At 43.9% G+C, this 11,374-nt stretch overlaps 1 protein-coding gene across 4 annotated transcripts in view; it reads right to left on the bottom strand.

Annotated features, from left to right (window-relative positions):
• Nucleotides 1–9,701, bottom strand: part of ece1 (endothelin converting enzyme 1) — a 26,945-nt gene extending 17,244 nt beyond the window's left edge. The window contains exons 1-2 of one of the 4 annotated variants that reach the window (XM_012828162.3): nt 9,556–9,701; nt 2,199–2,285 (exon numbers count right to left, since the gene is read on the bottom strand). In XM_012828162.3, coding sequence (XP_012683616.1) covers nt 2,199–2,285; nt 9,556–9,558 — 90 coding nt within the window. In that variant the 5' untranslated portion in view covers nt 9,559–9,701. Of the gene's footprint in view, nt 1–930; nt 1,324–1,408; nt 1,628–2,198; nt 2,579–9,555 lie in introns of those variants that run through there. The other 3 variants (XM_012828155.3, XM_031567334.2, XM_031567333.2) reach the window with 3 other exon arrangements.
• Between the last annotated feature and the right edge of the window lie 1,673 nt (nt 9,702–11,374).

Consider the following 11,374-nt stretch of genomic DNA (forward strand, 5'->3'; position numbering starts at 1 on the left):
AATGTTTTAACCAGTGGATTTTAAACAGGCTTTCACTTAATATGCAGTGTCATAACCTCTGTTGCACACTCCTCTATTCCTGTTCCAACTCTAGTCCAGGTTCCTGCTCTTGCTCCATATGCTACTCCAGTCCGTTCATCCTCCTCTGTGTTTAGTATTTCCCTCACACCTTAGTTTTCCCTCCATGTTTGGTTCTCACCTGTAGCCAATGTGTTAATTAAGTTTAGTTCTCACCTGTAGCCAATGTATTCATTGAGCTCCTATGTAAGCCTTGGACTTTTCCTTTGTCTTTGTGTGTAATTGTTTGTGATCAGCAAGATGTACTGTACCTTCCAGTCCTGTGAACTTTGCCTTATTTGCCCATCGTGGCACTTTGATTTAGCCAAGTAAAACACGCCTTGAGCGTTTGCATCCTATTACTTGTTTCAAGTCTCAAGTTTGTGACATGCAGCAATGAAAAACAAATATGGTGGTAGCACACACTTTCTTTGCAAACATTTATCTTATATTTCCACCGCTAGTTTTCATATTATGTTAAGCACCTACACCCTGAATGAGCCCATACTTCCATTTTTTCCCAGTATCTCTGCCTTTGCCATGGAGTCGAAACATATGCTAACTATGACATCACCTCTCCATACATACCAGGTAACTGCCTTGCATTCCAGAGAAACAGGCTGTTAACAATTCTTGTTAAACAGCCTGTCACTAATGTGTGCACTGTCAGTCTGCAATACTATAACTTTTAGTTCAAAAACCGTCCTTTACCAGTGACAAAAAACATAAGAAGTAATGAGACATCACTATACACATTTTTCACTGACATTTCTGACAAGTGTTTCCCTGACATTTCTAATCAGCTTAGTGAACACTTTCAAAGAATCAAGTCAACCAGCCAGCCTTAACTTCAGTAACACAAGTCGGATTTACCCCAGTTAAACGAAGATACTCCATTAACCCCAAAAGGGCAAAGGTCGCTGTCTTCTTTGCTCTCTGCCGCAGAGGGGGCAGTCAGAGTTGGAGACGGAGTCTAGGATCGTTAAAGTAAATCCCACACTCTTTCAGGATCCGTGTGCCAAACCCCAAGAGGTTTATATCTCCGAGTTTCCCCAAGGGAGACAAACCACTGGGAGACTCAGGGAGAGAGAGAAAGCCAAAGATTTTCCTGAATAACAAAAACGCTCTGGACGCTTAACTCCCTTCCAAAGCCAGGGAAAATATTTTAGAAATGCTTTAAGAGTAATGAGGCTCAGGTTCTCAGAAGAGGAAATAAAGTGAGCGAATGAGAGAAAGAAAGTGGGAGGTAGAGAGAGAGAGAGAGAGAATGAGAGCAAGCTTGAACTAGTATTAAACTGGAATGATGAGTTTCAGAAGGACTCACAAGCAAACAAGTCTACGAGAATCTCACCGTCAGAGGGGGGATGGATCACACAGGGACATCCTCTGAGCTGCACACAGGCCATGCTAAGTCTGCTGTCCTTATCTGGCATTCCATCTCTGCACATGTGAGTGACATTTGACTATCTGAAACCCTACCAACTGGCCAGTTTACTTAACGACAGTTTACCACAAATGACTGGTTGAGAGTTCCCATGCTCAACCCACAAGGGGCCGTCTAATACAATGCTATGCGGAGATGACCTAAAATGCAAAAACAGTCTAGATTTAATTTTAAATGACCAATATCATTTTTTTTTCCCGACAAACTCAGCTTAACATACAGACTTTCCCCATGAACCACGGAAATGTATAAATGTGTGACAGTTTTGTTTGCTTTTAGACTTCCAGGACCAGTACTGAAGCGCAAATTCAAAGTATCATTCCTTACATTCTTATGGCTACATTAACAAATGAAAAACACTTCAATGAAAAGCAAATTCTGTTTCATATTTCCTTCCAGAACTGAGACATTTTTCATTTGCACAAACACATCCTAACCTGAAGCAGATGCCTAGATGAGAGTAGAACCGCCTCAAAGTTCTACACAAGAGGCAAGCATGTCACCAGAGCAACTAGTCTAGTGTCTGAGTAACTAAATGTTAGTCTCCTATTGACATTCATGACTTCACAGCGTGACGTCGCCAACCATGTGGAACCGCCATCATTGACACAAGCGAAGGAATGTGTTTGGACTCGTGTGGGGCCAGCCCCGCTGGTCATTAAGGTTTTCCCTTTTGGGAGAAAGCGTGCTTGCTCACCTGCATGACTGCCGAGGGGTAGATGTCGTCCGAGGTGGAGTCCACCAGCTCCTCCTCGTCCAGGGTGGCCCGCTTGTAGGTGGACATCTGAAAGGTCAAATGCAGAATAGACTCCCTCAGCACTTCCATTCTCCTCCAGGAAAGCCCCTGGTATATGTGTGTGTGTGTGTGTTTGTGTGTTAGTCTTTTTTATCTGTCCAGAATCCTGGGAAGGTTGCCCCTCTGGAGGCTCAGGACAGGAGAGAGTAAGTCCATCTGTGCGAGCGTGTGTGTTTTCTGGTGTCCCAAAAAGTCCTCAGTTGTTGAGGGGTGTGTTTTCCTCTGCTCACCCTGCTCCAACGCGCTCTCCTCAGTTTACCCTCAAAACTGTCCCCCCCCCACCCCCACCCCCACCCCTGCCTCCACCTTCCCAACCCCACCCCCTTTCTCTCTCTGTTCCTGTGGATGGGGCTCAGCTGTGGGCCGCCCCTGGGATTCACCTCCCGTCCAAACACACCGTCCGTCCGTCCGTCCACACACACACACACACACACACACACACGCACACAGACAGGGGCTTCCCTGCTCCAGCAGCCGTGCCTCGAGCACAGAGCTCTTCTCCCAGCATGGAACAGCGAGCGGTGGAGCTCTGGAGCGGAGGGCAGAGAGGCAGCAGTCCAATGACGAAGGAGTTGTGCGCTCATACAAAAAAAAAAAAACAGGAAGAAGCAGGAGGACAGCGAGACTGGAGCGCCTTACGTGAGTGAGTGAGAATATGGGGCGTGTTTGTTTGAGTGCATGTGAGTGAGAGACAAGGAGAGAGACAGAGAGAGAGAGAGAGAGAGAGAAGAGAGGGAGAGAGAATTGAGAGAGAGAGAATGTGTGCATTCCAGAGCGTGGTTTCATTTAGATCTGGGAGGGAACTTTTAGAGGTTAGGGCATGCCCACTCAGTCCTGCCCATAGGATATTCTAGGCTGAGGGGGCAGGGTTCCTTATCTTCAGACACTCCCCTTACATGTTACAAGTTGTTGCCCAGGTTACGGTTACCCAATAGGTGTGACAGGCAATTGTTCTTTACCCAGTTTGAACCTCCCCACTGAGTTGTGCTGTCGTAAATCTTTCTTGCAGTGGTTAGGACTACTGGAACATAAATACTTTGGAACCTTCACAATTTCTACACAACCGTGATTCACATTAAAGAAGCCCTGAATAATATTCATAATGACATTACAAGAGTTTTTTTTTTATTCCGATCTTTTAAGAGGGATTTTGTGATTGTGGAACAGTTTTGTCTTTGTCTCACAAACAACCCAATAATACTTTCCCACCGGACCATAACAATGTGAACTTTTCCTTCTGTGAAATAATAGGTTAATGATGGTACCCAAGAAATTGTTGTTCCTACTTTGTGATCTTCCTGGTGGAGAGTTATCGTTCACAAAAAAGCCTAATTTCCGTGTTTTGTCTCAAGCGAATAACCAAGAACAGAAAAACTAAAACGGAAACTACCCAATAGGTGAATACCCCAGGAAACTATATCAGTATGGTATCTATGACATGTTGCACAATCCTCATGATTCACAATCAGTCATCCTTTAACTTGCTTTTAAACTGCTTTAAAACTTCCACTGTTGACTTGGCCTCAGAGTTTGGTCATTTGAAAATAAAGTGTATTGTCTGGTAAACCATGTTTACATACCAAACAGGCATTCTTGTGATAAGAAATCGAGATCTGCACATGAGTGTTTCCGTACTGCACCTATTACTGTGTTTGCTTGTGTAAGTGTTGAATGTGTGTGTTGTATAAGTGTTTGTGTGTATAATGCTCGTTTGTGATGTTTTTGTGTGTCTGAGTGCGTCTGGCTCATCTCCGCTGCGCTCTAGGTTTGGCTCGACCCTCTCTGGGCCTCAAATCGCCCGCTGGCAACACTCTCCGGGGCCAGTGCCAGGACCAGAACCAAAGTCTGGAGTCAGAGCCCAGGCCCCTGGGCCCCCGTCCAAGCCCTGATTTCACCTGGGCACATACAGAGCCTCTGCCAGCCCTGTCAACCTCCTGACCCCCTCAGCCTTCTGCTTCCACCCCTCTAGCCTTCCTTACCCCCCAACCACCCCCCCCCCTCCTTGCCTCCTTGACCTGCACCCGACCACAGCACACTCTTATCTTACTCTTGCCAGGCCACTCCACTGCTCTACCACTATCCCCACAACTCCAACGCTGCGCTGATTGACTTGGCTCCTTGACACCTTGGCTTCTGTCGGCCTCGTCGCGAGGCCTATGCGCGGTTGTGCGAGCAACCGATGAGCCTCCGATGAGAGACGGTGCAGAGTGAACAGCAGGGAGAGGCGCTGACTGACGTCACCCCTGGCACCGTGGGAAACGCGAACGCCTTCTGGAGCTCTGGTGCAAATAAAGTATCAACTGTCTGGTCTGCTGAAAATCTGAGACCCTGAGTTTGAAACAAGCAGTCTGTGCATGTTTGTATCACGTAACCCAAAAGCCTTCTCCTCAGAGGGCAATCAATCATCTGGTCATAAAACAGGAGATGATGCCTGGCATTTCAACCGGATGAAGATGAGGACCATGTCCAAGCACTGCCGGTGAAAACACTTGACCCTGTCTGGGGAAAATATACAATCACAAACACTGATAATGCCCGGGAGACATATAAAGTGAGTGAATATGACGCGATCCTGGGTGGGCATCCAGCCGTTTACTGCTACTGATTCCCCACTTTCCTCTGTGCTCAAGGCAGTTCCTAGTTCCCCGAGGCTCTGTGAGCCCATGAGGGTTTGGTATTCACTGGCACGGGCCCCTTGCATTGGCGAGCGGTCATCCCAGAGAGGCGTGCTCATTCTTGGACACTTTCCTGGCAGCGCTCCCTTGGCAGATGTGCCTCTGGAGGCTCCAGGGTGGTTGAGGAGGTGGTGGTGGTGGTGTAAGCAGAGGCAGTCGGGCCTGTTGCTGCAAACCTACCCTCTCATTAGACACTGTGTCCTCCGGGTGGAGGTGAGAGGGCGAGGATTTGGGGGATGTGGGGCGGGGAGTAGTATGCCAACGCTGCCAATGGGCTGCCACCCGACATGTGTCAGCGGTGAGCGGAGGCTGAAGTGGGAACCTCCTCCTGCATCCTGTCGGAGCGTCAACTTTGGGTGTGCGTGCGTGTGTGTATGTGTGTGTGTGTGTCTTTGTGTGAAGATGCCTTCAGCCAAACAGAGCACTTTTCCAACCCCTGAGACACGGCGGTGTGGAGGTGAAGACGGATTTATCCTCGGCATCGTTCCTGGACCGGGCCTAACCGATGCCAGCTCCGCGAGCAGCAGTCAATATTCCAGGATTCTTGGAACAGGTCGAGGCCTCTGCCCATGAGCACGGCCTTAAACCACAACTATGAGTCAGTAAGTCGTCACTGATCCTATAAACCAGTCAATTATTTGTGGTGAGGTGGCATTCTCACGGGACATAGCAGAAGTCTGTTTGTGAATGTGTGTGTGTGTGTGTGTGTGTGTGTGTGTGTGTGTGTGTGTGTGTGTGTGTGTGTGTGTGTGTGTGTGTGTGTGTGTTTGTTTGTGAGAACAAGAGCAAAAAGAAACCTTTACTGTGGTCACAGCTGAGTCACAGGAGTTGTGGCCGAGGGGTAATGGCCCAATTCCATGGACAATGGACTCTTGTTTATTAGCCTGGGGCAAATAGACTTGCAGATATTCTTGACTATCACTATAAAAGATTGCTGCCTTCAAATGAGTCTTACGTTTGGAAAGAATAGCAAATCTATTCACAGACCACAATGATTTATTTATTTCAAAGCATGACACAATCACTGCATATTCTCACATAAAAAAAATTGCAGAGAATAAACCTTGATTTTAAAAATTGAACTTATTTCCACTTCCTCTGCCTCCTGATGGTGGTATAAGGTTGTGCACAGTCTGTATGAATCACAGCCACTGCTTAATGTCCCACTGGTTTGGTGTCAGGTGTGTGATGGATTAACGACCGCGGGGAAGTTAGTTTGGTATTAAACATTCGCTTGATGTTCACCACATAGCTGGATCTATAACTGTTCTATCTCGTTAAAAGTTAAATTAACTACTTACACTATGTTATTCTGCCTTGTATTCAGCTGTACTTGTAAATAGTGTTCAAACAATGTTATTAAACTTAAGGCATATTGATGCGTCCAACTGTTTATTCAGCCATTTGTCTTGCATGGAGATGGCATTTGAAAATAAAAGCTTGTTCCTACATTCATGCATAGGCCTATTGAGGGGTAATTTAAGTGAGTAGAATATTGGCGAAAATAAGGCCAGGACATTTTTTATAATCATGTTTTCTGTTCAGTTTTCAGTTCAGGATTACTGTTCTGAATATAAATAAGGACTTGTGCTTTTAGAATAGAGTTCAAAGGTTCAAATAAAGGCGTGACATTTTTCTTCCTTAACATTCAGGTATGGAAGAGCTGACGAGTTCGGTTGTGAAAGTTCTCAGAAATGTGTGAAATCAGGTGACACATCTAAAATGAGACATAAGACCACACAAAAACTAAAGTTTGTCTGATTTTTATCTCTCATTGATTTGTTTTGTAGTTTATGAGGGATTAAAGAGAAATAAAAATCGCAAAATTTCATGCAAATGTGCAGAAATCACGACTAAATCTGTCATTTTGATTGCAAAAAAAATGTGAATTCCTAAAGGGACTATTTAAGTAATTACAGCTGCCATGCAACCATTAAACCAAGGATTTGCAGCTTCATAGCACAATTCAACAGATGACTCGACCTTGATGATCCTACATTCTCTGGTTTAGCGGTCTAATGTTGGTGCTGCCGCTGGAGAAATATATCGATATTTTGTAGTGCTTGGATCGAAGAGCAAAGGCTACTGTCAAAACGGCTTCTGTAAATGTTTGTACCACCTGAGAAGTGCTGAGTTCCTGCTATGGAAAAGCACCTACTGATTATATCAGACGCCCTTCCAGAGGGCATAACTGTGTGGATAAGGCTTAATCTTCACTCATAGTCTCATATGTCATAAAGGAAGCTAAAGTATTCAACTGGTCAGTCATCTGACAAATAGCCTGAAACTATTTAAAACTGTGATTACCTATGTTTTTACACAAATGTTTTTTTTAACAATGGGAAAAACTCAAAGATGATACATTTTATATGTGAATAAATAGTATAGTAAATAAATAGTATAGTAATACTACTTTGTAAAAAGAGATACGATATGGTACCCTAAGATAAGCAATAAACTGCTATATTACTGTAATTCTAGGGGCAAAAATTAAAGAAGCTAAGCTAACGTACTCAATGTGAAAGACATTCAAGCCCTATTCACAACAAACAAGAGTCAAAACAAAGGCCTACCCTCCCATCCCTCACACCTGCAAGGCAAGCTTATCTCACTGCTGCTATGCACATCATGCTGTTGTTGGCTGGTTAGCCATAATAAAGCCTTATTTAGGCCATGTGTTGGTTAGCACATCATTCAGCACTATAAAAGCCTGTGGTTAAGAGGTTACTCTTCAGGACACATTCTTATGATGCCACAGTAGTGGTGGTGGTGGAGGTGTGAGTGTGCGTGTGTCAGTGTCTTTGTTGTATGTGTGTGTACATGCATTTGTGTGTCTATGTTTTTATGTGAGTGTATTACAGAAGGGATTGAATGGGCAGAGGTAACACATGTGGACATCAACGTCTTCCAGAAGTCCCAGCACCAAAGCATTTCATTTGCATACAGGTAGTCTTTGTCACTTAGCTGGCATTTCATTGAATCATTCAGTGAGTGTGTACAATTATCACTATGCTTCATGGGAACCCATTACCTCTACACTGTGAGAAATAGGAAATGGCCCCAACAAAGCCACTGGTATCAAGAGCCTGGCTGGGACTGCAGATCTGAGGTCATGACCTGTGACGTCAGACGAACCTCATACCACCGCCTGCACTGTATTCACAATACAAGCCAGAAAAAAAGAAAAATGCAATCCCCCAGAAATCTAAAGAACACCTCCTAGAACGTCAAGGCTGTAGAAAACTCCGGAAAAGCCCCCCACCCCGCCCCTTACGATACCCGTCATGAAAGGGAATAAAGACAGCTGAAGGAAGAAAAACTGAATTATTCATCTAGAGTCACAGACTCCTTTTTTGATGCCAAAGATCACGTTCCTTGTTATCCATGTCATAACCACAGAATTATTCAAACAACAAAAAGGATAATTGCAGGACAATGGTTCTCACACCCAAAGCTGCTCCTCCACAAGGTCAAAATGCTCCTTTCACAGAGATGAGCATAGTTCTCTTGTACATATACAAGCTTGTCATTTCTGAGTAAGTGTGCACAATCAGGGGGCAAATATTTATCACTTGGGTCTTTGCTGACAATGAGACTCCAGAGATGTATGGTCGCCTCTTGACACCATGGTGCTTCCTTCCTCCTCTGACACCCTAACCTCACCAAAAGCAGAACCACGTGTGTCCTTTCAAAGGAAATGGATGCAGTTGAGACAGAGGCATTCTGAGCTGATATACTTGTCAAATCATTTGCGCCTCAACTCGCAAAGCTTTCAGCAAAATTCTAAATACATGTACCAGTGAAACAAGCTCTCTCTCTGTGTTACAGGAGAGACACTGTCTCATTTGTTGCTCCCCACATCTATTATTCGTGTGAAGTCAACAGGAAGCCTGTCAGACTCATGACTTCTGTACCATCTAGACAGTTACAGGGTCAATCATTTTGTTATGACACATAGATAATGTTTACAGTGTTGATTTATTGCCAGGGTGTAAGAGATTACCTGCGCCACCTGTCCACTTGATGACTTCAAGCTCTTCCCTGATCTCACTGAGGTAATGAGTAACTGCGATGCGAAGCAAAGAAACCAGCTGGCAAACACTTAACACTAGAGTAGGCTGTCATTGAAAAATACTTTTCTGCGCGCAACATAGGACATTGCGCCATGATTTTTAATGCATAATGCAATTACATGTTTACACTCATGCCTAAGAAGTAACCAAATATCCCACACTTCCTGTGCGCGCCTACGATTAAAAAGACACACACAATACGGTGCGACGTTCCCACGAGGTGTCTGAAATGTCACTGCAAAATGTGTCATATTTTTATCTTTGACAACAGAGGAAATGATGTAGGACATGAGTACTGTCAAACCTCGGTAATTATGCAAGCCACTGTGGACCATTCTCTAAAGTCAACAAAGTATCACAGATTTCTGACACAACGTGACGTTTGCCCGTGTGTCTACGGCTGCCAGCGTGTTGTTGATATGTTTTCTGATCTAAACTCAGTGCACTCATTTTCACACAATTTTTACATTCACACTACAACAAACACGATGAACGGGAAACTTTCCTTACCATGATTCCGTTTAGCTTTTTCTGTCACCAGTTAATGTTCAACAGCACTGCGCGGAGTTACCATAGTGCGGTCAGATTTTAAAGAAACAGTGTTTGGCCTCGAGGACGCTCTGTACGTGGGAAGTACTGTAACTGTTCGATTTCTGAAGAGATTATTATAGTAACTACTGTTCACCAATAGCACAACAAGGGGGGTGGTGCTTTTGAAATTGTGACCAATTGCCACTGTGAAATGGGCGGGCCACTAAGAATGACGTTAACTATTAAAATCCTGGAAATAATATCCTTCACTCAAATTGTTCTGCTGTCCGGTAGAGTCCTCAGCAAGCACCGAAATAATACGGTGAAATAATATACTTAAAAAAAATGATTTTCTACATAACTTTTCCCTTAAAAGTCATCAGAAACTGAAGAGGCTACAAATTACCCAGACCAGATGTTTGGTTCTAGTTTTAGGTTCACAAATTCAAAATAAATAGCCTTCTTACAGAATGGGGTGTGTTATTGTGTTGTTAAAGCATCCTTAAAACAAACAAACAAAAAGACACAAAAACAAACTAAAAAAACAAACAAACTAAAAAAGTGCTTCAGAAAGTGCAATGGTATATAACAGAACTGTGCAAAAGGCCTAACCCCATTTAAACCCACAGTTCGGCTAAATCTTTCAAAATATAAATCTACACACCAAATCTGAATTTGAGAGTGTGTATTTTCCAGATGTGTGGATCCAGTTGTAGGTCTATGATGTTTTTAGATGTGATGTCCATAATCATAGGGTATGTGCTTCTAATCCCTGACCTTGGTCTGCAGTAAACTACATATGGGTCTAAATGGTTTCCTCAAACACTAAGAACCACTCTGGTAATTCTGAGGTGTAGACTAACAAATAGCCTACTTTTAAGTTTATCCCGTTTAGCTAGGCATCCCCTAAGAGCAACACATAAAAACTAAACCTGCAGGTAAAGCCACTGGGTTCTAATTGTAGGGGTAATAGGCTTAACGGGATTACTAGTTTGTGATTTTTTTCACAGTAGAGAGGATTCGGTCGCCTATGCAGGATTCTGGCTCCCAGCCACAGGTCAATGTTTTTTTTCCTGCCCCATTTTATCCAGCGTGGCTGTGCGCGGTCAACAACAACGTCTCATATCAGATCATACCCTTTTGTAGTTTATCAAGTGTAAAAAAAAAAAAAGGCCCGAAGACCAACCCACGTGTCGAAATCTTAGAATACGTATAGGCTAAAATATTTGAAAGAAATTGTAAGGCTAAATAATAAATCTTAACTACTGCAGCTCTTCAGGACTGATTGTTTTTCCCCTGGTAAATGTCAAGGCAGCTGTAGAACTTGGCCTGGGCCTATGGTGAAGTCGTCGAACTTTGACTTTAAACGCAGGGGAGCATTTCTCGAAAGCGTTCGTTTAGAACACACTGTCTGATAATTCCCATGGTTGATGACCAACGATGCTTTAATTTTAAGTTTAACCCCAGGCTTCATGTCAAAAGTGGTCTGTAGTGACATCGTGTGGATAGTCATGACAGACTTGCATAGATTCTGCCAGTCAAGCATTAATAGAATTGTGAATGATTTTGTGAGCCTAAATTACCTAAATTGCTGACTATGGGTTCCATTGAAGATTTCAGAGGAGGTTTTCATTTCTTGATTTTAGCCTAATATTTGCGCCCTCGGTGTTAATTTTAGGCAAACTCTATGCTCAATCCACCGACAGCTCGCAAGGAGGAGCTCGCGGTTCAAATAACGGTTTAATTATTTCTGGTGGAATCTCGCCATTGTGAGCCCCCCTGACCGCTATTCCCTCGG

Source organism: Clupea harengus, chromosome 5 (assembly GCF_900700415.2).
Source record: "Clupea harengus chromosome 5, Ch_v2.0.2, whole genome shotgun sequence".
Taxonomy (NCBI): domain Eukaryota; kingdom Metazoa; phylum Chordata; class Actinopteri; order Clupeiformes; family Clupeidae; genus Clupea; species Clupea harengus.